Source organism: Perognathus longimembris, chromosome 8 (genome assembly GCF_023159225.1).
Source record: "Perognathus longimembris pacificus isolate PPM17 chromosome 8, ASM2315922v1, whole genome shotgun sequence".
Taxonomy (NCBI): domain Eukaryota; kingdom Metazoa; phylum Chordata; class Mammalia; order Rodentia; family Heteromyidae; genus Perognathus; species Perognathus longimembris.
The window spans coordinates 56698859-56726693 of record NC_063168.1 but is presented as its reverse complement, the minus strand read 5'-3'; the positions used below and the strand labels follow the sequence as shown (position 1 = coordinate 56726693).

Below are 27835 nucleotides of genomic sequence, written 5' to 3'. Positions count from 1 at the left end.
TCTTAAACTTCTAGGAAAACTAAACTTGTCGTTTCCTGACTTTGCAAACTCATTTCCATTCAGAACCTTTGCACATGCTGTTACATGTCTAGAACCTTTGTCTTCCATTAGCTAACACCTGTGTGTTCTGCAGGTTCTCCGTGTTAGTTGCTTTCTACAGGAAGTCTTCTTTGCTGCCTTCTAGCTTTGGTGTGGCTGTCCTCACATGGATTCCTGTAGCACCTTAAACTACTATGATACCCATTTGCGGACCTATCTTACCTACTAAATGTAAGAGTCACACCTACATTATAATGAATGACTAATAAGTGTACTCAACTGGTGACTGCATTGAAGCAGATCTCTAAGTGAAACTCGTCTTAAAGAAGACATTACGTGTGGCAGAATATACCTGTCCAGTTACTGCCATGCTATTCTCCCTCCAAGCCCAGTGAGAGGTTCCTCCATTTGAGCCTCAGGAACAGAAACAGGAACCTTCAAGAATTTTAGTGTTTAATCAGTAAATGCTAAAACATATGTGAGTGTGTTGTTCTATAATACAAAATTTTTAATTTGATCTTATTTTTGATGTTAGTCTGGAACTTGAACTCAGGGCTTGGGTACTGTCCCTGACTTTTTTGGCTCATCACTAACACTGTCTCTTGAAACAAAGCTGCAATTTTGGCATTTGGTGGTTAATTGGAGTTAAGAGTCTTAGGGACGGACTTTCCTGCCTGGGCTGTCTTTGAACCACAATCCTCAGATGTCAGTCTTTATTATAGGTGTGAGCCATCTGTGCCAGCTATAATACATTTTTGAGTGTTTCTTGTGTACTACTTTATTTAGGTGATTATTTTCATTATTTATTTAGGTGATTATTTTGTGCTTGCCATATGCTGTTCAAAATAGCTTACAACATCTGAATAGTTTTTGTCACTTTAGATAGCATGAGTAAGTGTCGGGGTTTGGAAAGTGAGCACACACTTCCTACCCTACACTTTCTTCCCACACCTGCCAGCCTTCATGGTTACTGTTAGTCCCTTAAAAATTGGACATCAGATTTGTAAGGTAAAATCTATTGTGTTCACTTGAATGAGAAAAATAGGCAAGATAATTGGAAGTGTTCCACAACTTAGTAATGCAATAAGAGATGAGTAGATAATTGGATAACAAGGCTGGTTTTAAATTACTCTACTTCACCTTGGCCCTGGAATGTTTTTGCTGGCAGGTACTCTTTGACAAATTCCGCCTGAGCACGGTGTCACACACATGATTGTAAGAGGCATTTAGTGAACAGTTGGCTCTGTGAGCAAGTGAATAGGCTTCGGCACTACATGGTGTGGTCAGAGGGTGGCTGGGAGGGCCAGGCTGGGGTGGGGCAAAGAGCTTTGCCTTTTTTACCTCTCAGCTGCTGCTCATGGGTAGAACAGGACAAGGAGGAGAAGGTCTTTTGGTGCTGTCTTTAGTCTGCCCCAGTCATCCTTTTGATGGCGGGGCAGCGGAGTACCTTCAAAGAGGTCAGTCCTGGGAACCAGAGATGCTGCATAGTGCAAATCAGGGTCCACGTTTGTGCTCTGCCTTGGATGGAAGATGGGAATTAGACTATGCCTAGGGCTTTGTGCATTCCATGCACCTTGACACGAGCTTGTGTACAAACATCACACATACACATGCAGGTCTTCTTTCTCAATCCTGAAGCTACTGCCAGGAGGCCAAATCTAATAGCATACCTTTAAATTCTTTACCTGTTTTCTTTTTACCACCCCCTGAAAACAAAACTTAGTGTTGAGCCTATTATTTCTTCCCTCTGTTCTGACCTGATGCAAGGCCAGTTGAGGGTCCCTCATGTCACACAGTAGAATTTTAATTCTTTCTGTTAATTCACAAAATCAAGGTTCAGCTCCCAGCCAAGAAAGCTGTTTTCATAATTATTCTTTACTCAACTATGAGACATTTTTTCCTGAAGGTTTTAGCTGCCTTTTCATTAAAGAGTGAACTTAGCGTTCTTTCTTTGTTGTTTGTTTTTGCCAGTCCTAGAGCTTGAACTCAGGGCCTGAGCACTGTCCCTGGCTTCCTTTGTTGCTCAGCCACAGTGCCACCGCTGGCTTTTTTTTTTATTGATGTGGTACTGAGGAATTGAACACAGGCTTCATGCATGCTAGGCAAGCACTCTACCACTAAGCCACGTTCCCAGCCCTGGACTTCACTTTACTCCTTTTCTTTACCCAAAACCTAAGGGCTTGTCTTTGACCCCGTGCTGTTGGAATTTTAGCAGTACTTAGTGTAGAACTTCCCACTCTCAGATTTCCCCTTTAGTGACTTGCAAAAACATTGTTATAGGTGGGGCTGTAGCTCAGTGGCAGAACATTGATCTAACATGTGCAAGGCCCTGGGTTCTAACTTACCAGAAGTTCTTTTAAAGTAAATAATAGTTCAGTTATTATTAAGGTGTTGTACAGAGGGATTACCATTTCGTAAGTCAGATAATGAGTACACTTCTTTTTTTTGGACAATGTCTCTTCCTTCACTTTCCCTCAGTTTTCCCCTCTCATTCCAGCTACAACATGCATAGTTTATTTTCCACATAGTGGATTGCGTTTATTCACCCTTCCTCTCTCCATTTCTGTGCCCACCTCCTTGCCAAAACAAAAGAAAAAACAAACACCACCACTGCTACCACCACTATCACCACCACCAACAACTACCAAAACTTGTGTTCCTATTTCCTAGAATTGTTTTCAATAAATAGTGTTTTAGATGTTCAGAGGAGTTATGCCTGTGTGTATCTCCCCTGTGGGTATCCTCCTTTAATCTGTTTGTGTGTGAATGCCTGTTCTGATAAATTATCATGTCCAATTATATTTTAGGTCTAGCTTCCACATATCAGAAAAAACATGTATCATTTCTCTCTCTGAGCTTGACTTACCTAACTGTTGTAGGTCATCCATTTCTCTGCAAATGACATAATAGTCTTTCTAATGGCTAAGTAAAATTTCATTGTCTGTAAGCACATTTTTTGATCCACTCATCTATTGTAGGGCCTCTGGGCTGTTTCCATAACGTGGCTATTGTGAATAATGCAGTAATGAATGGATGTACAAGTGTCTTAACCATATCCTGACTTGTAATGTTCTCCAGAAGCTTTAACCCTCGCTCATAAGTGTCAATGTGTTCTAATAGAGCATATGTGAATTCCTTTGCATCTGTACATCTTAAGTTCTCAGTTCTCAACCTGTGTTATCTAAGTAAAAGGTGTATTCACCTGAGTGGACAGGCTTTCAGATTCTCAGAATCTGATTTTGGGCCATTCATATTGGCTGCTTGGGTTTAGCTAGTCTGATGATATAGAGACACATTAAACACAGTATTTGAGTATGATGTGACAGGTGCAGAGCTGTAAAAATGTTCAGAATCCAAATTCTGTTTAACCTACCTGTTTACAGTTAAATATTTTTTTCTCTAAAGCCATAGCCTCTCATTTTCTATCTTTATGGACTTCTTTCTGAAATTCCCGAAACTGTCTTGTAATTTTCCACATCTGATTAAAACAAACCTTGGTGTTTGGTTAGAATTAAGTTGTGTTTTTTTTGTGTGTGTGTTGGTCCTGGGATTTGAACTTGGGGACTGACAGCTGTTCCCTTTATAGTTGAAAGTCTACAGAATGGATGGTGCCACACAGTTCTCTGGGAATGTATTAGAACTCTTTTGGTTGTAAAAGAATCAGCACACACTAGTTTAGGAATGGGAATCCAGTGGCTCATACAACAGAACAGTTTTGTAGACCTTCCTGTATCTGGAGGGGTGACATCATTTTGACTGTAGCTCTCTCCATGAAGCCGATATAATGGCCACAGGAAGCTGACGCTTAGCTCACCAGAAAAATGTGGCCAATGTCATATCTCTAACAGATACACTGCAGAACACTGAGAGGCCTGGGTCATATGCCTCCCTTCTCAAAGTCCTGCCTGCACCACACGTGGAATGGGGGAATGGCTTCCCCTCAGGGAAGAGGAGTTCTGTTACCCTAATCAGGGAAAAGGTGTTGGGCAGAGCAAAGAACACCTGATGCTCACCATAGGGTAGGAGTTGAGAGCTCTAAATCTGGAGTGTGCAGCTTTGCATAGGTGGGTGAATGTATAGCATCAAAGTATTTGTATGCCTTATACAGTATTTTGGGGGGCGGGAGTAAAACAATAAAAGCTGTCATTTCATTGAAAATACTTAGGTTTCCTGAAGAGTGAAAAGATATAAAAACACTGGGCTCAGTTCCACACCCATATATTAACTGGCGAGAGCAGAGGGGCAGCTCAGAACATCCTTTATGGATCCCTGACAAGCCCACTTCATTCATTCTTATGGGCATTTAGCGCATAAGAATGTGACCCTTCCTCTAAACAGCGCAGGTTTCCCTGGTAAAGTAAGTAGTATTCCAGCACTGGGAATATGGGCTCAAATGGTAGAATGCTTACCTGGCAAGGGGGAGTGAGTTCAAATCCCAGTACCACTATCGTCATCACCACCACCACACACACCTAAATAGTATTCCATCTACCCTTCTAGGTTCTGTTTGAATCTTGGTTGGCTTAGTCTCATGTTAAAAAATTCACTAGTTATACCTAGCCATTGCTACAAAATTGGATTAAGAATAGTAATTAGTCATGTAGAATTGCAAAATAAGATTATTGACGCAGCCTAGATTTGTATTTGTATGAAAGTTAGGGAGGCTTTGGGGTTTGCATCTGACAAGGTTTTTGTAAGCATTGCAGATCAGTGCCCCACTTAAATATCCTTTGCATGTGTGGAAGTCTATTTTTATCTTATTTAATAGGCACTTAGAGGAAAAGTTTCTTACACTGTATAAAAGTATAAGCCTGTATTTACCCATAGAGGAGAAACAAACCATCACGAGATATACCGAAGGATTTGAACTTAATGAAGATTTCTGGTCACTCACATTTGTGTACAGTGAAAGCGTTGCTACAGAAGCTGTGCCCAGTGCCTTTGGGCTACATCTTCTGCAGTTCTTTTTTGGTGATAAATTGTGTACATTAAATGGAAAAGTGGAGGCAGAGGGAGAAGATTAGAACATGTTGGAGAGAATGAAGAAGACTGAGGAGTGGAATGCGACTAGTTGAAGAAAGGAAATATATTGCCTGCAAACACGGCCCCTGGGAAAGATAACACTCTTGGCAGAAGGGTGGAAGATCTCAAGGAGAAAGAATGAACTTATCTAATACAAAAATGCAGGATAAGGCATTTGAGGCAGGGTCACTGCTCCAGAGTTTCTAAACCCTTCTGTAAGAGAGCTACCCCTCTCTGGCCCTCCACACCCATCCTCAGGGAGCCACACATTTCATACCACCCACTGTGTTTCTCATTCTTACAGGAGTTGTGGTTGATAGCAGTTGGTGAAGAAAGCAACACATTGAGGTGAAATTTTGTCCCAGCATTTCTGTGTAAAGATTTTCCTGATTTATGCTTAATCTTAAACCTGCATATTTGTTTTGTCTTATGTGCCCAGCTATAAAGACTAGGTCTTGGACTCAGATCTAATGCTGTATCCTTAGAAGTAGAATAAATATGCATACAGAAGCCGGGTGCTGGTGGCTCATGCCTGTAACTCCTAGCTACTCGAAGGCTGAGATCTGAGGACCAAGGTTTGAAGTCAGCCTAGGCAGGAAAGTTCCTGTGAGACTCTTGTCTCCAATAAACCACTCAAAACCAGAAGTGGTGCTGTGTCAAGTGGGTACTTGGAAGGTGTGGTTTAATAGTCTAAATCTAAATCTTGCATCCTATTTTTTAGTAGAGGGTACCTGTTGAGTAGAGAATTCTCTTAAAATCTTTTTTATTTATAGGTCGATAGCAGTGTTTCCTCTTTCATTTCTAATTACAGTAACTAGAGTTTCCAGAACCACTTTTTGGTTTGTTGATTTTCTCTTGTTACTTTTTTTTCCCTTTTGTTTCTTTTATTTACACCCCTGGTTTTTTTTTTTTTTTTAAATATTATTTCCTTCCTTCTGCTTGCTTTGGGTTTTATTTGCCCTTCTTTGTCTTGTTACTTATGGTTGAAGATTAGATTATTGAAATACTTCTTCAACATAGGCATTTATGGCTAAAATTTTCCTCTAAATATACTTTTGCCATATCCCATAAGCTTTGGAATGTTACATTCCTGTTTTTATTTATCTTAATGTGTTTTTAGTTTGGTGGTAATTTCTTCTTTGATGCATTGGTTATTTAGGAGTATCCTGTTTAATTTTCACATATTTGTGATGCCCCAGATTCTCTTTTGTTGCTGGTTTCAAATTAAATTCCGTTGCGGGTAGACATCATACACATTGAGTAACTTTAGTTCTTTCAAGTTTACTGAGACAGGCATTGTAACACAACATAAACTATATCCTGAAGAACGGTTGCGTGCACTTGAGAAGAATGTCTGTTTTCTTGTCTTTAAATGTCTCTTAGGTCTGGTTGATTTGTAGCATTATTTAAGTCTTCCATTTTCATCTCTGCAGTTCTTGTATCCATTATTGAAAGTCAGTTGTGAAGCTTCTGGATAATATTATGTGTTGTCTTTTCTCCCTTCATTTCTCTCAGGGTTTTTTTTGCCTGTAATTTGGAGCTCTATTGTAGGTTCATATATATTTAAAATTATTATTGTAAATAATAATGAAGGAGTAATTATAATAAAATATGCTTTTTTATTTTGCTAAACATTTTTGTCATAAGGCATGTTTTTGTTCTGTTAGTATATCTAGCTACTCCTGCTCTTTTTTGGTTACTGTTCACATATCTTTTTCATGTTACTTATTTATTTTCCAGCCTATTTGTGTGTTGGAATCTATAAAGTGTGTCAATGTGGATAGCATTTTATTGGATCATTGGCGTTATTTAATCCCTTTATAATTACTCACAGATAACTGGATTTCTATTGGCATTTTTCTGCTTGCTTCTTTATCACATCTTATTTGTTTATTTCCCCATGTCTACCTTCTTGTTTGTTAAATTGATACTTCAGGTATACAGTGTCAATCAGCTCCCTTGTCATTGTTATTTACCACCTCTGGCAAAATGAAATTAATCATTTGTTCTCATTGTTTTTGTTGATCTTTCACGGGACGAGCTCAGGGTTAGATCAGGTAAAGACAGCCTTGCAGATGGGCTCTTTTCCAGGCACCAGGCAGGGTATATGCTGTGTTTTCTGGGGATGAGGCTTAAAAGGAGTTGGTGCATCTATTCTCCTATTTGTCACTGCAAGGCTACTAGTTTTCATCAAGGCTGTTGGTTTTCAAAGCCTGCCTACTCAAGAGCTGGAGAAGAGGGGAAAGTAGTGGGGAAAGTTAAAATGCCACAGTTTGCTGTTCTTGTCAAGATTTAGTCATTTGTCTTGGGGAAAAAATAATGTTTCCCCTACTGCTTATCCCTAGTTAACTTTCAGAGCTCTGAAATAGTTGCTTCTGGTGCTGTTGACTAGTTCTTTTAAAATATGGGGAAATTTTCTGGTGATGTCTACCTGTGGAATAGTATTGAGTCTAGGTCATGATCTTGCTTTTCTGCTTAGTATCTTTCGTTTGGGGGCTGACCATTTGACCAAGAATTCTGAACTTTTACTTCCTCGTCTCAAAATGGGTGTCATCTGGTTGTCAGAATTCTTGTAGAGATTGAAATAATACATTCAACAATGGAATGGAAAACTAGCCTATAAATTACTTATCACATGGTAATATACATAGAAAGTTTCTTTTACATAAAAGGCAAAAATAAAAGAATTCTATCACTCAGACTTGCTTTATTTATGGAAGTAGAGCACTTGAAATATGTTGGGGAACATGGACAAACTTGGGAGATGAAGGGACGGAGGGGTCAGGGGAGCGGGGAACAGTCATCTATCCACCAGTCCACCTGCAGCACTGCCTCAGCTTGCCAGTCAGAATTGCAAGTTGCCTCTGCCTGTTAAACTCTGCCTGTTGACTTGACCATGACACTTTGCCATGTAAATGTGTTGCTTCATCTCCACTTTTCAAATCCCTAAGAAGTCCCTTCTGACCAACTCTAACATGGAAACAAGAGGAAAGGGTTTAAGGCAGCACTGTTGGGCTGGGAATATGGCCTAGTGGCAAGAGTGCTTGCCCTCCTACACATGAAGCTCTCGATTCGATTCCCCAGCACCACATATATGGAAAACGGCCAGAAGGGGCGCTGTGGCTCAGGTGGCAGAGTGCTAGCTTTGAGCAGGAAGAAGCCAGGGAAGGTGCTCAGGCCCTGAGTCCAAGGCCCAGGACTGCCAAAAAAAAAAAAAAAAAGAAATCAACACTGTTGCTTGGCTATTAGATCATTTGCCATAACAATACATGGGCCTGTGCAAAGGTGGATCCCTCTTATTTGGGAGTTTGTTTTTGGGAAAGTGATAAAGTACTAGTAGCCACATTACATAATTAAAGAGGGTTCTCGTATAGGGAAACAATAATGGTTACTTTATAATAAATGTTTTATCAAATAGACTAGATCCCCAGAGATAATGTATCTAGTGAACTTCTATTTTTTTCATCCAAGACTTGAGCTCAGTATCTGCTGCTTTTGCTTATTGGCAGTTGTTCTAACACTTGAGCCATGCCTCCAATCCCTTGGGGTTAGTTATTTGTTTTTTTGTTCAAGTGAACTTTTATAAAGTGAACATTATTTTACCTATTACAAATTATGATATCAAGCATATGATGGTTTTCAATTGGGTTTTTGTTGACTGCGGCACACTTTTTTTTGGAGGGGGGTATACTGGTACTGGGGCTTGAACTCAGTGCCTGGAAGCTCTTCTTGAGCATTTTTGCCCCAGGCTAGCACTCAGCCACTTGAGCCACAGCTCTACTTCTGATTTTTTGGTGATAAATTAGAGATAATAGTCTCATGACTTACCTTTCTAGGTTGGCTTTGAAGCATATCTCAGCCTCTTGAGTAGCAAGGATTACAGGCACTGGCACCAGCGACACATACTTTTGTTTTGTTTTTTTTAATCTTGTCTTGAAGGTTTTTTGTTGGTTTGTTATTGTTATTGTTGGTCATGGGGCTTAAACTCAGCCTGGGTGCTATCCCTGAGCTTTTGTGCTCAAAGTTAGCACTCTACTACTTTGGGCCACAGCTCCACTTCTGGTTTGGGGTGATTAATTGGACATAAGAATCTGCAGACTTTTCTACCCAAGCTAGCTTCAATCCCCAATCCTCAGATCTCAGCCTCCTGAGTAGCTAGGATTACAGGTGTGAGCCACCAGTGCCTGGCTTCTTAAATTTCATTAATGTGCTGTCTTGAGGGACTAATAAGCTCTGATGGAATAGTGAGGCACTCAAGGTTTGTGCACACTAAACTATAGATAAAGTCCATGTGATTCTGAGGCATGATAGGAGAAGTGTACTTTTCTCTGTGCTTGTGAGCCCATTGCAGGCTGGTTATTGGTTGTCTCTATCCAAAGCATGCTTGCTGTATAAGGATGTACTTCCGAAGCATTAGTGGCTCCAATAAGGAGGTCATACCTGAGAGAGCTGTTTTGGAGCCACCTCTGTACTCAGTTTATACCAATCCATGGTGCTTTCTAGGGTGCTGGCATGTTTTTAATGTTTTAAGTTTAAGTGAGTAGGTCAGATGACATATATACCCTCAAACTGTCCACCACACACACTTCCTTGTACCTTTCACATTTTTAATAGTAGTTCAAGTCTTTGTAGCAGTGTTGCTTGGATTTAATGTTCTAATGGGGAGGGGAAGCTTTGTGGGCTTTCTCTTGGCCCTCCATATGTAGTAGCACTTACCAAGGGCTCTCCTTGGGATACTTAATTCAGTGTTGTACTTAGGAACTGGGGAAGTAACTACTAGATGGGTTCAGAGGCTTAGTAGGCCTACTGAAGGATGGACAGACTCCCTTAAAGCCCATTACTCAACAGCTATATTTGGAATTCCAAAGGGTTAACACTAACAGCTAACTCTCGAAGAAAAGGTATTTTGCTGGCCATGAGGACACATGTCTGTAATCCCAGATACTAAAGAGGTAGAGTTTCGGAGGATTGCAGTTTAAGGGCAGCTCAGACAAAATGTGAGTGAGACCCCCATCACACTTAACAAATTGATTGTTGGTGCATAGCTATGGCCTTCACTGTATAAGTGGCATAGAGTATCATTGTCTGAGTCTGACACTGGCCAAAACCCCCAGATCCTATCAGAGTAACTAAAGCACACAAGGACTAGGGTGTGGTGTAGGGTCCTTCCTAAGTGGTTGGATTCTCCCTCATATTATTATTTTTTTTTAAGAGTCTTTGAGTCTGTGAAGTGACTCAGGGTAGGAACTGGGTGAAAGACAGTGTGTTAGCACAGTGATTCAGGTATCTGATCTCCAAACCCAGATTTCTTTTATTTTGTTAATTAATGTTACACAGATCAAGTTTCAAGTTAGTTGCCTACCCATTTAGTTTGGTCTAGAGGTTTTATGATCAGCCAGCTACCACTTAAGTCCATCAGCTCATTCTATTGCTCTGGTTGTATCTATTGTAAATGACTACCTCTAAATTACTCTCAGGAACTCTGGGCTATCTCCACCACTCTGGGTTCTAATTATCCTTATTGAAATGGGGAGCTCATCTCAACAGAAGACCCTACTCTTTCCCCATTTACACTCAGCATCCACTGTAACACTTCTTAAGCAGATTCTTCCTCAATGCATTTTTCAAAGTCAAGGTCGAGGGAGTATCTTTTGGATAGGGGGAGAGTTACAAGTTGATGAGAAGGCTGCAAATGATAAATTACCAACAGCCATTTTGTTGAGAGTTGTTGGATTCCTTTCTCCACATTATACCAAAGAATTTCTGGTATCTCCTCTTTGTTTAGTTTTGGCCATATTTAAGTTTAGGTTTTAGTCAGGCAAATAATTTAGAACCACCCTCAGCCATGCGTTTACACTGTAAATCAAAACTTTCTGGTGAGAACCTAAATTCAGTCTGATTTAAATCATCCCATTTCCTTTGGGTTCAACATCCTTAAGACTGTGATCTCAGGATTTGCCTTCGATGAATTGACAGTACCTTGTAGTTCTTTGATCTGTCAGTTCATATGTATGTCTGGAGGCAATGAAGGGTAGAAAAGTACAGTCTTTCAAATCATCTTTCTGTGGCGTAATGTTTGTCGTATCAAAGACCCTTCTGGCATGGGTCACTCTTGGTTTTGAGGAGTTCCTATTAACTGAGTCATCCAGAAGTCCCAATTTAAATTCTTAAGTCAGTACCCTTTTCTCCTTCTGGCTGTGATAGAGTAGCTTTAAACAATAGTTGCAGTTCCTGTTGCTATCTAGCAAACCCACTCAAAACTTAGCAGATTAAAATGATCACCGCCATTTGTTTCTCTCTCATGGTTTCCCTGAAATAGGAATTCAGGGAGGGTCTGCTGGGTTTCTCATGTAGTTGCAATAGATGGAGATTGGCTTGGATTGGCCACTCTTTTCCTTGTCATTTCTTGTTCTCAATTAGTTTGCCTTTTTGTTTTTTGTTTACAGTAGTTACTTCTACACAGGGGGATTATTTACATGGCAGTTCAGGATTCCAGCTAAGTATTCTAAGTCACACACAGTGGCACTCTGACTGTAGTTAGAAGTCTATTTGAGAGCTGTCACAGAAGAATAATAAAACATATAGCTGAAAGCCAGTGAAGGCAATGAGCAGACCAAAACCTGATCAACCCTGGCTTTCAGACAGAATTAATGAAACTGAATTCATCTTACATTGTGCTTTAGCAGTCCTATGTGACAATGTCTACCTACACTTGATTTTGGCTGTGTTTGATTCTGCTAAGCTACAAGGGAAAGTCAACTTTTAGATGACCCTAGGAATTCCCTGTTTCTCTGATCTTGAGAACTTAAAACATAGAAGGTCATTTTGTCTCTTCGGTCATCTAGAGAACTGGGAAGCGGGAAACCCACTTCACACTCATAGTGTTCCTCATAGTGTCCTGCCACACAGTCCACACAGAGCCTTGGTTAGGTAGTGCTTTAGTTTAAGTTGCTGCATCCCTGAGTGTCATAGACACAAGTGTTCTACTGCCTTGTCATTATTGCCTGCTCACCATCTTTTAGATAAGAGCCCAATCTGGAAAGTTGTGCTTTCTCCAGGGCATAGTGTCTGCAGTCTCTTCTGTGCGCGGTTACTCTAATGGCATTATTTTATTGCAGATGAGGAATCCATAGTAACTGGGTGAAGTGGAAAGTCTCCTATTAAGTGATTAGCTTTCAGAAATAGGTACTGGGGCGGGCCCCAAGTACCAGTGTCATGTTCGTGGGAGAAAAACCTTCAACCACATTGTGAGCTTATTTCAGAAAAAGTTTGGTAACAGCTACAATCTGTTGTATATAATTTTGGTTATGTGCATCTCTATATGGGTAGCCTTACAGAGTTATAATTAGACACATTAATACCACTTATATTCTTGGTGACTGGAGAAATTACATGTATTATATTCTAGAACCTCACATTTGTTTGAGCTATTTGGGACTTAGAATTATTTCCCTTTAGAAACTGATTTATAAAATCAGATTTAATTTTCAGCTTAGGCCTGAAAAGCCTGTGTTACTGACACTGTGTCACAAAGGCAGGGAAGCCAACATCCAAACATTTTCAGAAACACATCCTTCTTTTGAAAGATTTCATAGAATTCAGGCAGTGTATGAATTGCAGATATGTTCAACTTACAAAAAATCAAACATACAGACTTTCAGAGACTCAATTCACATGCATTAGAGACTGTTCTCATTTCAGCTTCCTGAAGTGCTATCTTCCAGGATGTCTCTGTTGTGGCGATGGCTATCTTAGCATCTTTGGGGATAGCACTGCTGTATATATGAAGGTGGTGGGTAAGGGTGCAAAGTAGGGTGACTATCATGGGCTTTGCTTCTGTTGAAAGTCATCAGCAGTGGGGTGTCAGGCATGGGTGGGGTGAAGTGGAGCATGAATAGTAAGTAGCCAGTGCAGAATTAGCTGTGGTGATAGAGTAGCTCTGGCTTGTGTACACGGTAGCCTGCATGGTGAATGCAGGTTGAGTTCATTTCTGAAGTGAATGGACTATCTGAAACCAGATACAGACACAGCTTTTATCTCACAGGTGAGATGTGACTTGTTTAATAGTAAGTTTTTAGCCATGCCTACTAAATTGTATCTTCCCCTTTCTTTTAGAAGTTTCTTGGCAATCTGGGAAGGAAGGAAGGAAGGAAGGAAGGAAGGAAGGAAGGAAGGAAGGAAGAAAGGAAAGAAGGAAGGAACAGAGGAATGGAGGGAAAGATGGAGGGAAGAGAAAGGTGTAGTCAAAATTTCAGTGCATTCTGTACATCACCTTTATAATAATGATTTAAAAAATTCAATGCTGGGGCTGGGAATATGGCCTAGTGCCAAGAGTGCTTGCCTTGTATACATTAAGCCCTAGGTTTGATTCCTCAGCACCACATATATAGAAAAGGCCAGAAGTGACGCTGTGGCTCAAGTGGTAGGTAGAGTGCTAGCCTTGAGCAAAAATAAGCCAGGGACAGTGCTTAGGCCCTGAGTTCAAGACCCGGGACTGGCAAAAAAAAAAAAATCCATGCCTATCCTAAAAAATAAGTTACTTTGTTGAATGGAAACTTTTTTGTACAACTAAAGATAATAAAAAATATGAAAGAGGGAGAAGGAAGGAAGGAAAAAAAGGAGGAAGGGAGGAAGGAGGGAGGAAAGAAGGAAGGAAGGAGAGAAGGAGAGAGAGAGAGAGCATAGAGTAAATTATAGACACTGCTCTGGTGAAGTCACTGTGGTAACAATCAGGGCAGGGAAGTAGGTGTTAAATAGGTGGCGGCAGCAGCTTGATACCATGAAGTGAGTCCTTTGGTGCTGTGGGGACTCCAGAGACCAGTAGAGCAAGATATGCCTCCCATGCCTTTTTTCTGTTTTTACGTGTACCATATTTCCTTTCTCCCAAGCCTCTTCTACAGCCTGTGTCCTAGATAATACACAAGTAATCTCAAATGCTGAAAATACACATTTGTTTCATGCAGGGTAAAATGTACATGTGTGGTAAAATAGAAACTAGTCACATCGAAGCAATTTCATTATTTCTATTGTTTCCAGGCAGAGGAAATCCTTAGGCAAGAGCTGGAGAAAAAAGAGACACCGAGTTTATACTGCTTGCTTGGAGATGTGCTCAGAGATCACTCCTGCTACGATAAGGCCTGGGAATTGTCTGGGCACCGCAGCGCCCGGGCCCAGCGCTCTAAGGCCCTACTTCACCTTCGGAACAAGGAGTTTCAAGAATGCGTGGAGTGCTTTGAGCGCTCAGTGAACATTAACCCCATGCAGGTCAGATGGTTCAGAACCCCCTTGCCCTCATTGTTTGTGTTTTTCTTCAGGTATGATTTTAGTGACTGAATGCCCACTTTCTGTTCCAATGACTAGAGAGCTTGTCTTGAGAACAAAGAGCTGTTTCTGATCTATTTCTTGCTCATCACCAAGTGTGTACTAGGAGGGCTTTCTGTTTCTGTTTCTGTGTGTGTGTGTGTGTGTACACATGTGTGCACATACACACACACAATTGATGCAAAAAACTCAGCCTGGTACTCTTGCTAACATTTTCACTATGGTAGGTGCTCTACCACTTTAGTCACAGCTCCCTTTCTGGCCATTTACTAGTTAATTGGAGATAGGATTTGTCGGCCACCATACTCAGATCTTTGTCTCCTCATAGCTGGTTGCAGGCTTGAGCCACCAGCTCTTTCTCTTTGCCATTCCATTTTGTCACTTTTTTTCTCTTACCTATCTTTAATGTAGCTAGTAAAATTAGATACTGTTTTGAGTAGTTATGTTAAAAAGGAAGTGAATGAGAACTAAAGTGTTGGTAGTATAAAATTCTGCAAGTAATTGATGAAATAAGTAAAGAAAACCTTTTTTTATAAATAAGGTAACCTATAGAATTGACTTTTTATCATCTAAGGAAAAATATACATTTATATATATATTTGACTGCATGAGTATTTTTTGTGATCAACTTTTTTTGTTGTGGTGGTTTTGGGGTTTGAACTCAGGGCCTTATGTTTTCTAGGCAAACATTTATCACTTGAGCCGTACCCCATCCCCTATTTAATTTATGTGTGTCGATCCTGAGGCTTGAACTCAAGACCTGGGCACTGTCGTTAAGCTTTTTTGCTCAGGTCTAATGTTGTACCATTTGAGTCACAGCACCACTTCTGTCTTTTTGGTGACTAATTGGAGAAAAGAATCTCATGTACTTTGTTGGCTTTGAACTGAACCATGATCCTCAGATCTCAGCTTCCTGAGTAGCTAGGATTGTAGGCATGAGCCACTGGTGCCCAGGTAAAGTGTTGTTTTTTTTTTTTTAAGGTTTGCAAAACTCATTTTAAAAAAAGGCATGACACATCTGTAGGATATTTGTGTTGTATTGTTAGGCAACCATTGCTCAGAACTTTTCGTCTTGTGAAACTAAAATTCTGTATCTATTAAACAACTCCTGGCAGCCACTAGGACTGGTGGTTGTCTTATGGATTTAATTATTCAATAGACCTTGTAAAAGCAGAATCTTCCAGTATTTGTGCTTTGTAACTGGCTTATTCACAAAGCATCATGCCCCCCTGGCTCATCCATGTCGTAGCAGGTGTCAGAGCCTCCTTCCTTCCCGTATGTTCAGCTCCTGCATTTTGTTATTATTCATCTGCTTCCACCTCTTGTCTATTAAAAATAGCGTTGCTGTGAAAATGAGTGTGGTGTACACCTATAATTCCAGTATATAGAACACAGGTAAGAGATCTGTGAGTTCAAGGCAAGCCTCGGCTCCATTGTGAAACCCTGTCTAAAAAAAGGGACTGGTCATTTTATAATTGAGCAGAATTGGGAAGTGCATTTTACATAGAAAAAAAACTTAGAAGTTTCAAGGTACATTAATTATTATTGCTGGTTACTGAGGATCAAACTCAGGGCTTCTTTATACTCTCACTTGGCTGTCTTACTCATGACTGGCACTCTACCACTGGAACCATGCCTCTTATCTGGCATTTTGCTGGTTAATTGGAAATGCAAGTCTCATGGACTTTTCTCCCTGGACTGGGTTTGAACTGCAGTCCTCACATCTCAGCCTCTATAGTTTATAAGATTACAGGTATGGGCTATCAGTACTCAGCTCAATGTGTGGCCAGCCAGTTTCTTTCCTTCCTTCCCTTCCTTCCCTTCCTTCCCTTCCTTCCCTTCCTTCCCTTCCTTCCCTTCCTTCCCTTCCCTCCCTCCCTCCCTCCCTTCCTTCCCCTCTCTCCTTTTTTCCTCCCTCCCTCTTTCATTCTCTCTTAATGAATGGGATGGTTTTCAGTGAGGGGCATGTCAGCAGGATGGTAATGCTGGAATCTTACCGTGAGGTTAAACTATTGGCATCTGAGAATCTCTGAAGTGGGTTTGTTTTGTGCTTGTTTCAAATGCAAGAATAGGGTATGCTAGGAGCTAATGCTTGAACATTGTTTTGACAATATTAGCTATGGGAGTGGTTTTTAGCCCTGACCAGCATCTGTAGGAGGAAGAATGGCTGAAAGGAAGTTACAATGGAGGACTTGATATAGCTCAATGACCTATTATATAATTGAGAGCTAATTACTTAGGTAGTCAAAGAAAGGACAGTTGCTTTTAGCAGAGTCACAGATGTTATGTGAGGACATTTTGCAGCCTGTCATATGTTTCCAATTCAGGCAGGTTGCATCAGTGCCAAAACACGCAGGCATTTGATGGTACCATTATACAGAACTACCACAGGATGCAAACGTGAATGCTATGTAGACTTGAGCTTGTGATCCAATGTGAACTAGTTCCGAGAAGTGATCCTCTGTACTGTATTGTCTCCCTTAAGTCCCAAGCTGAAGAGAAATTTGCAAAATAGAAAAACATTTCTGCCCTATTTCTTTAGGCAAATCCAAACAGGTTTAAAACATAATCAAATGAAGGCAAACTGAAAAGTAAGGCTTTGTAATAAAAATTGGGATATTTGGCCTAAAGTTAGAGATGGGCTGCAAAACTCATTGCATTGTCTGTGCTACATGTTAGAGAAACAGAAGATGGGCACTGTTTACATTTGTGTTTTCAAGATTGCTAGCTACCCTTTATTATAGTCACACATTCCCATCTTCTGCATTTTCATCCAGTCTCGTGCTGAATGCGTGTGCAGTGACTAGCACCCTCACTATGTGTAAATCTTAAAGATGACAAGTAATATCCTGCCTCCCCCCCCCAACTTTTTCCAGATGTAGGTCAACTGACATAACCCAATCTCCCACCCTTGAAGCACTTCATGCAGGCTGCTTGCTGGTAAACTTAACTGCTGGCTTTGAGCAGTTAATTACAGCCACATCCTTTAGGTCTTGGCTATCTATGGGAGAAATATTGGAGCCATTGTCTCTGTGAGCTGCTTGATATGTACCAGACATCCGTGCCATGCTGTAGCCTGTGAGCTGCATGAAATTCCTTGGCTACCCGTTGGCAGGACTCGTGGGAAAGGCAGAAATTGGAGGCTAGATGTGTTGGGAGGAGGGGCAGAGCTCTCCTGTTGTAGATAAAGCACATGGAGAATAGTTCTTTTTTTTTTTTTTTTTTTTTTTGCCAGTCTTGGGCCTCGGACTCAGGGCCTGAGCACTGTCCCTGGCTTCTTCTTGCTCAAGGCTAGCACTCTGCCACTTGAGCTACAGTGCCACTTCTGGCCGCTTTCTGTACATGTGGTGCTGGGGAATCGAACCCAGGGCCTCATGTATACAAGGCAAGCAGACTTGCCACTAGGCCATATCCCCAGCCCTGAGAGAATAGATCTTATTCTCAATGAATTTGAGGTTGGCTCACTTACTGGCCTGAATCTACCACTATTTTATGGGCAGTAACTTTTTTTTTAATAGTTTATAAGAAACCTTTTAGCAACAATCATCTCTAGAAAAATCAGACAGACAAATTACAAGTTTAGAGAATAAAGACTCAGCTTACATTTGTCAAGAGAGTTAATGAATAAATGTAACTGCACGCCATGTAGTTAATATTTCCTCTTTACTTCAGGAATTTTTTAAGTGAATAATGGATCCTGTAACTCCTCTGGTACAAATAAAACCAATTTGTTTATTGATGGTTGGTCAGTAAGTTTTGAAAGAACATTTAATTTAAATTTCTTTAGCATTTTGGCTTCCTTTGAAAAGCATTCAGGTTTGGACAGTAGGTGATATGGCTGTGTGGCTGCCCAACTAAGCATTGTCAAGTGCCTGTTTGCACAGGATGCTGATGTGGGAGGGAATTAGGCGGTGACAGCCTATCAGCAGAAAGCTTGGTGTTTGTGCTGAGAAATGATATGCTGTATGAAAGGCCATGAGGGCCCTGGCTATCTAACTCTGCGGATGTGGAAGTCTATTGTGACTCTCAATAAATGAGTGATATTTCCGAAGTAGAATTATAGGAAGTTTAAATAAGGAATGAGTGGCCTGGGTGAGTCTCAGTGACTTTTCAGTGAGTATGATAAAATAGAATAAGTTGAAGTCTCATTACCAAGGAAACTTTTTTGGGTTTACATATTGGGATGGTAGGATTGAGGAAGACCTTCAAATCAGAAGAGATGCCAATGTTCTAGTTAAGAAGGAAAATGCCTATTAATGGGTATCGTGTGCAGCTGAGGAGTAAAACAAGGCCTCATATATGTCAAGCACATACCACTGAGCTGCATCCCCCCCAAAGTCTCCATTGATAGTCATAGGGAATTCAGTGGGCAGTGAAAGTATCTTTTGCAGGGAAGGCAGTGTGATTTTTTTTTAATGATATTTGAATTTGAACTCGGTGCCTCACACTTGCAGTGCAGGTGCTCTGCCGCTGAGCCATGTCTCCTGCATTTTTTGCACTTGCCATTTTTGAGATATGATCTCACTTTCTGCCCTAGGTAGGTGCCTAAACTGGGATCTTCTTTTTTGCTTCTGCTATGGCTGAGATGATAGGCATGCATTGGCAGGCCTAGCTTCTTTCTGTACAATGGGGTCCCTTGGGGTCTTGTGCAAGCTTCTAAATAATCATTTTGATCCCAGCTTTCCAAGTAGCTAGGATTACAGGTGTGAGCCATTGGTACCAGAATTGCTTTTTTTTTTTTTTTTAAAGATAGAATCTTGCCTTAACCCTGTAGTCCCGTCTCTAGTTCCTGAGTGCCAGGAGTATAGCTGTATACCATTATACCTGACTTAGTTTAGTTGTAGAAAGAAGAACGTGAAGTGGAGTTAGTAAACTCACATTACTTGTGGTAGATTGAAACAGGTTTTAGTTCACATCTTCTTTTATTTATTATTATTTTTTGCCAGTCCTGGGCCTTGAACTTAGGGCCTGAGCACTGTCCCTGGCTTCTTTTTGCTCAAGGCTAGCACTCTGCCACTTGAGCACAGTGCCACTTCTGGCCATTTTCTATATATGTGGTGGTGGGGATTCGAACCCAGGACTTCATGTATACGAGGCAAGCATTCTTGCCACTAGGCTATATTCCCAGCCCTACTTCACATCTTCTTATAAGAAGAATCTCTGGGGGCTGGGCCGTGGCTTAGCGGTAGAACGCTTGCCTGGCATGCACGACACCCTGGGTTTGATTCCTCAGCACCACATATATAGAAAAAGCCGGAAGTGGCGCTGTGGCTCAAGTGGTAGAGTGCTAGCCTTGAGTAAAAAGCCAGGGACAGTGCTCAGGCCCTGAGTTCAAGCCCCAGGACTGACCAAAAAAAAAAAAAAGAAGAAGAAGACTCTGTCCGTTATCTCATGGCACTTGTTCTTTTTTTTTTTGGCCAGTCCTGGGCCTTGGACTCAGGGCCTGAGCACTGTCCCTTGTTTCTTCCCGCTCAAGGCTAGCACTCTGCCACTTGAGCCACAGCGCCGCTTCTGGCCGTTTTCTGTATATGTGGTGCTGGGGAATCGAACCTAGGGCCTCGTGTATCCGAGGCAGGCACTCTTGCCACTAGGCTATATCCCCAGCCCGGCACTTGTTCTTTGCTGGACTGCAGAGTAAGACTGTTTAATTTTTTCTTTACACATAGCATACACCAGAACTGGTAACCACGGTGTGACTTTCAGCAAACTGTTTCCTCTGCATGCCTCATTTTCCTTTTGGATTTGTTTGAATTGATTTTAAGACCTATAATCAAATCGATTTCCTTCTAACACTCCACATCTGATGTTTGTATTGTCAGCATATTTATTCCACCACCAGATGGCACTAGTGTGCCTTTGAACCCTGTGACCTCTGGGTGTTCTTAATCTGAGGAGTCCTGAAGAGCTTCATCTAGTCAGCCCTCTCATTTAACACTTGGGGGACTGAGACTGAGGTTAAATGACATGGCCAAAGTCATATGGTCTCAGAACCATTTGAATCAGTCACCTAAACCTTTCTCCCTCTGTTACCCTAGGCATTTTAGAAGAAAAGTCTAAGAGATTATGTTTACCATTCATTTTTTGTTAATCATTAAAAAAAAACAATTCAGGCCATTCTTAAAGTATAGTTATAATTATATTCAAATAACTGCTGTCTTGCTTTTGTGTTTCTCCCTCATAGATACCTACTAGACTATCACCTCCCATATCTTACTCTTGACTATGGTTGCTTGCCTTCCTAATGTGCCCTAGAAATAAATAAGCTGTACAGAAATCCCATTCAGAGCCTCTCAGAGGATTGTCTCTCTCCATTCTTGCCCAGTCCCTTTGGTGGAAGGTTTTTCCTTCCATCTCTTTCCTCCAGTGAGGACACTTTTCTTTGCCTGCTTTGTGCCCCCGCTTATCCCCCAGCCAAGATGGTCTTTAGAAGCTTGCATGGTTGGCTCACACCTGTAATCCTGGCTACTCCTAGGAGGGTAAGAGCTGAGGCTATTAGTTCATAGTCAACCTTGGGAGTCAGTTCTTGGGAATCTTATAACTAATTGACCAGCAAAAAGCAAGAAGTAGCAGTGTGGTTCAGCTGGTAGAGCACTAGCTGTGAAAGGAAAAAGCTGAGTGAGAATGTGAGGCTAAGTTTTAGCCTCAGTACCAACAAACCCGCATGCGTGTACACACGCATGTGAATACACACAAACATGCAAGAAGAAAGAATGTGATTGTGTGTGTGTGTGTGTGTGTGTGTGTGTGTATTTGAAGGAGGGAGGAAGGGAAGGCGAGGCAGAGACTGAGTCAGAGTCTTTGAAAAAAAGAGACATGCTTCCATTTCTTTAAATTTTGTTATTTTGCCAGGCATTGGTGGCTTATTCCTGTAATCCTAGCTACTGGGGAGGCTGAGATCTGAAGGTCACAGTTTAAAGCCAGCCTGGACAGGAAAGTCTGTGAGACTCTTATCTCCAGTTAGCCACCACATGAGTTGGAAATGGAGCTCTGGCTTAAGTGGTATAGTGCCAGCCTTGTGTGAGAAAGCCAAGCAAAAGAGTGAGGCCCTGATTTTAAGCTTCAGTATCAGTTGCGTGCGCGCGCGCACACACACACACACACACACATCCACGCTGCTTGTGATTACAAAATATTAATGATAAGAAAAAAGGTGCACCTTGCAGCGGATGAAATATATCACACAGTTTTGGAATTTCCAACCTGGCTGGAAGTTAGAGGGCTTGTTTTAGATACTTTTTAAAAAAAATAATTATTATTTATTGTCAAAGTGATGGAGAGCCAGACCCAAGGAAACATGGACTCTATGGTCTTCCTCATAGGGAATAATTAGCACAGGTTTAGGCAAGTCACAGCAGAGGATCACAAGAGCCCGATAGCTATGCCCTTATGAACACCTGAAATGATGCTAAGTGAAATGAACTCCATGTTATAGAAACAACTGTTATATCACTGTTGTAATTACTTTCAACATGCCATTTGAAACTGTAGCTTCTTTTGTTGATGATCCTCTTGTATCCCCTTCCTGTGGTTGTCCCTGCGCTATCTCTGTATCTCATCTGAGTACCCTAGATACTGTTTTGTTAGTTGGCATAAGACTTTGGTCCTCTCAGGCTGTGTCCTTCAAGGAGTGCACGTTGACCGTTGAAGGTCTTTTCATGTGAGTGTATAAACCAGATGAAAGTGAAGTAGTGAGCACATTTTGAAGTTGCTGGAAGTCCCATAATTCTGGAACAGGAACTTCTTTTTGTTTTACCTAGTGTCCTCATCCATCCCCCGCCCCCCATTCTCTGCCTTCCCTCCAGACTTCACCCAGACAGCCAACTAAATCTGCTCTCCATAGAGGCTCTTGATAGCAGTTATTTATAGCTTCTTGTGAATTCATGGCAAAGTGGGAGATTGCCCAAGGATGTTTGCTAAGCCTTATCTCTCATTAGCTGCCTAAAATTTTTTATCTGCTTGGAGAGCTCTCATGCCCCAGCCAGCCATATGGAACATGTTTTGTGGGGATGATGGAGGGCTCAGAGTGTGGAGGCAGCCTTGACCTCTGCCGCTGAGGAGGCTGAGGCCTCTCCTTTCCTCCTTGGTGGCTCTGCCTAGATGCCAGCAGTCAGAGAGATGCAGACTTCTGCCTGCCACTGGCTTTCAGTGTGAAAGGAAGACAAACAACTCATAGCAGCTGCTTTCTGACTAGTGGCTTTCACTTTCTATCAGCTCTCTTTTTTGACAGAACCTATTGAATTTTCAGGAAAGCAGGTAATATGAAGAATTGCTTTGTCACATGAATAACTACTTCCTATTTTTACCTGTTTTTTTTAAATCTCAGTGCTTATGTATCTAATTGACTGGAGTTTGCTTTGAGTCATTTTGCAGGGTTTTCAGTGTTCTAGGTTTTAACCCTGTTTTCCAAGTTATTTGTCGTCATGCCCACAGATACAGGCTTAGGATAGTTGAGCCCCATTGTTAAGACACAGAGGTTGCCATTTTAACTGTGTAACCTGCTTGATTAGTTGAGAATCTGCTGACAGCATGGTATGCTTCTTTACATAGTAGATGCTCATTAAAAATGTTCAGTGAATCCAGAATTATAATACCAGACTCTACTAGTAACAAAACTCTCCATTGCATTTATGGAGTTTGGTTAACAAGATGTGCAAACTTTCTCAGTAAGAGATGTATAATGATATTGAACATGCTTTCTGTGTTATAAGCGAAAATCCATTTTTGTTGAAAATTTCCCTAGATTTACACACAAGGCAAAGGTTTATTCATGTATGAGTGTTTGCTTGAGTATCTGGTCTTGGAATTGTCTCTGAATGACGTGGACGTTGTTCTTTGCAGCTCGGGGTATGGTTCTCTCTAGGCTGTGCCTACTTGGCCTTAGAAGACTATGGTGGCTCAGCAAAGGCATTCCAGCGCTGTGTGACTCTGGAACCTGATGTAAGTCTTCCTTGCTGACTTTCCTACTCCGCTCCTCCATACTTCTTAAGTAAATTGAATTGTGTTGGGTAGTCTGAACTGCAGTTCCTCTGTGGTGGAGGGAAGTATATTTGGTGGAAGGTCACACAACTCAAGATACAAAGTTTATAGATTTGGAAATAAGATTTTTTTTCTCATAATAGCTATTGTTGGATTAAGAAAATAATTCAGCGAAGTAATTTTTAGTTAAATATGTGTTCATGAATAACACAGCAAAATGTAATGTATATTTTATCATTTCCAAAAGTTTTGGCATGGGCTAGGAATGTGGCCTAGTGATAATAGAGTGCTTGCCTAGCATGCATGAAGCCCTGGGTTCAATTCCTCAGCACCACATAAACAGAAAAAGTTGGAAGTGGCACAGTGGCTCACATGGTAGAATGCTAGCCTTGAGCAAAAAGAAGCCAGGGACAGTGCTCAGGCCCTGAGTTCAAGCCCCAGGACTGGCAAAAAAAGTGTTGGGGGGTTGGGAGGGGATAGTAGAGAACAATGAAAGAGGTGACATCAATCAAGATGCATTATATTCATAAACTGATGCGTTGAATTGTATCCCTTTTATACAACTACTTAAAGGTAATAAAAATATAATTTTTTAAAAAGGTTTTGGCCAGGGGGCCAGAAATTGGGGGCAGAAATCAGAATCATGGTTCAAAGCCAATATCTCTTTAATTTTTGGTTCTGTCTCTATTAACTTTTTAGGGGCTTGAGGATGTTATGAATGAAGTTATTGTCCTGCTTTTTTCTCTTTTTTTAATGAGACAGGATCTCTCTGTATAGCCTAGGCTGGCTTTGAACTCATGATCCTCTGGCTTTGCCTCTCAAGTGCTGGGATTATGTGTGCCAACATGCCTGGCTCTTAATTCTTTTTTTTTTTATTGTATCCTCCACATTGTGAATACTATCTTGTTGAATTTCTAGATTTTCTTGTCTTTTTTTTTTTCTTTCCTTTTTTGGTACTTGGGATCGAACCTAGGACGTTGTACTTGCTAGGCAAGTGCTTTGCCCCTTAGCTATATCCCAGCCCTTGTCTTCTTTTAAAAGGGATTACATATTATTTTGGCATTCAGTTAATTTACTTGTGGATTATCTTGCTTTAAACTTTGTTAGGGCAGGTTTGGGATTCTCATTTTCTAAAGTATAACCTTTGTGGGATTTAATTTAATGCTCTGGGTAGTCACTAAGAGCTCTTCCTGGTGGGCCTTGTGCAACTACCTCTGTCACTTCCAGAATTCTCACTCAGTTCACAGCCCTTTTGTGATCGTTCTTTCTGAGACCTCAAAAGGTTTTGCTTTGCACCAAGTATTTCACCAACAAGGTTGGTTAGAGGATGCTCATTGAGATTTCTAGAGCCTGTTCTCAAAGCATCTCTTTCCCATAGTATTTTGCCCTGAAAATTGTGGCTGCGTGTCCAGCCTTCATCTCAGCCTTCATCTGTGCATTGTTTGCTTTCTGCCTCCGTGTACTGTGGCCCCGAATGTGCCTCCATGGCTGAGAACTAAGCGCACTGAGGCAGCTTCCTTCTTACCTTCTCTCTGGAATCACACACCTGTGCTGCCTGTTGCTTGGTCCGAGTCATCCAATGTGTAGTTTTCTTGTGGCAAGGAGACTGGTCCAGTGCCTGCCCAATGCCACCTAAGAAGTAAATCCCATATATGGAGCTTAAGAACTGTTCAGCTTATAAAATGTTTAAAAAAGAAAAAATACAATTCTTATTGTTCTTGCTGGAGATAGCACTTCTATAAAAATCTTTTTCTCACTGTGAGAGGAATTGGTAGAGAAAGTATGCTGAGTTAATAAAATACTTAGAATATGGAGACTTCATTGTCATCTGTCTGATGGAAAAATGGCAAAGCCTCCAATATAGAAAAAGCAGTATTCTCCATTGCTTTAGATTTGTAAGAAACCTCTTTGTGCCATATAAATTACGTCATAAAATTTTCAGCTAGTAGATAAAATCATGACTATACTCCAAGTCAGTGCTGCCTAGATCACTGGTTGATTATGTTTTTGACCTTTTATACATTGCAAAAGTTAGGTTGAATTTGATGTCCTGTTTTTTATCTTTAAATAGACTTCATTGAAAATCATTATTATTAAGAGCACATATCAGATTAGGAGAGTGGGTTATGTAATTAGTTTCAGCAGTTATTTTACCTAAATGAGAGTAGTCCTAACTGGGTTCTCTATCATTTCAGAATGCAGAGGCTTGGAACAATTTATCAACCTCCTATATCCGATTAAAGCAAAAGTAAGTGCACCCGACAAATATCCTTCCAAGATAAGTGAATGAGATTTTCTCTGGCTAGTGAAACATTTTATCTTTCTCTTTTTTTAAATTTCCTTTGAAGGAGGAGAGGCTTCTGAATTTTAAGGATACTACTTATTTTTAAAAACATTTGATATGTAATAAAAATAAGAAATATTATAATTGTATATTATATTATATATAATTACAATAAAATAAGAAATATTGAGGCTGAGGATATTTACTGCTATAGTTTTACATCCTAAACGTTATTACAGAGATACCTCTAGTTGATTAAATTGATTTATAGACTTCTTATTAATTGCTTGCTTTGTACCAGACATCATTGAAAATAAGAAATAAATAGGAACTAATCTTTTTAGGAAATGTAGGTTGAAGTAGAAGAACAATATTCCACACTTTTTAAAATTGATTAGCAGTATAGACTACATGTGGTCAATGTGAAGGAGAGAGAGAAGGGGAATAGTAATAATAGTCAAATCGTTATTTGTTACACTCTTTTTAGTAGTGGTACTAGAGTTTGAACTAAAGACCTTCCACTTGACATCAAGTGCTTTACCACCAGAACTACCATCCCTGTGTTATCCTAGGGTTTCTCATTAAAGGGTTCTTTTCACTTTTGTCTAATTTCCTCTGGCACCAGGTTCCTACCAGTTGCTCAGGAAAATTTCTTGTCTTGAAAAAAACTTTTATAGGGCTGGGAATATGACCTAGTCGCAAGGACATGAAGTCCTGGGTTTGATTCCCCAGCACCACATATATAGAAAAAAATGGCCAGAAATGGCGCTGTGGCTCAAGTGGCAGAGGACTAGCCTTGAGCAAAAAGAAGCCAGGGACAGTGCTCAGACCCTGAGTCCAAGCCCCAGGACTGGCAAAAAAAAAAAAGAAAGAAAGAAAGAAAGAAAAAAGAAAGAAAGAAAGAAAGAAAGAAAGAAACTTTTATAGTACAGTACAGGATTTCTATCATCAGTTTAGTAAGTGAATTCTGATGTGAAGCTACACTTTCCCAGAGACTAAAGTCTTTATTTCAAACCATTTGAAGTCTGGGTGTGATTGGTTAGAGCATTGAGGACACAGGAGAAGATACCTTCTGGGTGTGGAGTGCTGCTGGGCTAGTTGTTTTCCAAGAAGGTAACTTGACGCTCAGCCCTTCGTAAAATGGAGGACTAAGCAACCCAGTCCAGCACTGTGGTGGTTGCTGTTACTTGAAGGGAGTGGTAAGGGATGGAGAATGTGGAGAAGATAAAATTTTTTGGTTTTTTTTAAATCTCATTGAAGCAATTTTATGTTGGATTTTTGAATCTATTTTGAAACCCCATTTGTTTTTCAAGAAGGGATCCCTTTCAGTGTTTTCACTTAGATTCCATTAGTAGGTGGGCACTCAGTCTTTTTCTGCCAGACGTGTATCTGAGTCTTAACCTCATTCTTTCCTCTGCCCCCTCACTGGTCTCCTATTTATTAATCTGAGTTCTGGGTGAATTCTTCAGTATTCTCTTCTAGTTCACCAGTGTTTTCTTTGACATTCTGCAGTCTACTTTTAGTCCCCTGTTGATTTTGTTTTGTTTTCATATTTCTTTTAATTCTAAAATGTCCATTTGGTTCTTAGTCACATTTCCATGATCTTTCATTTCTACCTGGTTTTATTTCACAAGCCTTTACTCTTCTAAATTGTAAATTATGCCTTTTGTCTCTTTCACTAATTTTTGTTGTTGTTATTGGTTGTTGGGCTTGAACTCTGGGTCTGGGCGCTATCCCTGAGCTCTTCAGCTCAAGGCTAGTGCTCTACCACTTGAGCTACAGTGCCACTTCCTCTTTCACTATTTTGATAAATAAATTTGTTTAAATATTTGATAGTTTCTTTTCTTTCTGCTTTTTTTGAGACAGTCTCACTATGTAGCTCAGGCTGAGCTCTAAGATCCTCCTTCTTCAGCCGCCCAAGTGCTGGGATTACAGGAATGTGCTACCACACTTGGCACAGATTGTTAAAATTTTGTTCACCAAATTTATGTCTTGCTTGTTAATTTTGTATACTGTTTTTCCTAGTGTAGCTTTTCCCCACAAGTGGTAGATTTTATTTTGTAGATTGACTTAGAGTATGAGGAACTTGTTTGTTTTCTTTCTTACCACTCACCCGTAAAGTAATCCCTTGACTACTTCCGTGTCCCTATCCCTACCTTTTGTCATGCAAGCTTGCAGTTATACTCACTAGGC

At 40.6% G+C, this 27835-nt stretch overlaps 1 protein-coding gene across 2 annotated transcripts in view; it reads left to right on the top strand.

The window, feature by feature from the left end:
* Window positions 1-27835, top strand: part of Ttc27 (tetratricopeptide repeat domain 27) — a 116616-nt gene that overhangs the window by 55690 nt on the left and 33091 nt on the right. Inside the window, exons 13-15 of one of the 2 annotated variants that reach the window (XM_048353166.1) lie at window positions 14098-14320; window positions 23216-23319; window positions 25554-25606. In XM_048353166.1, coding sequence (XP_048209123.1) covers window positions 14098-14320; window positions 23216-23319; window positions 25554-25606 — 380 coding nt within the window. Of the gene's footprint in view, window positions 1-14097; window positions 14326-23215; window positions 23320-25553; window positions 25607-27835 lie in introns of both variants that reach the window. The other variant, XM_048353165.1, reaches the window with a different exon arrangement.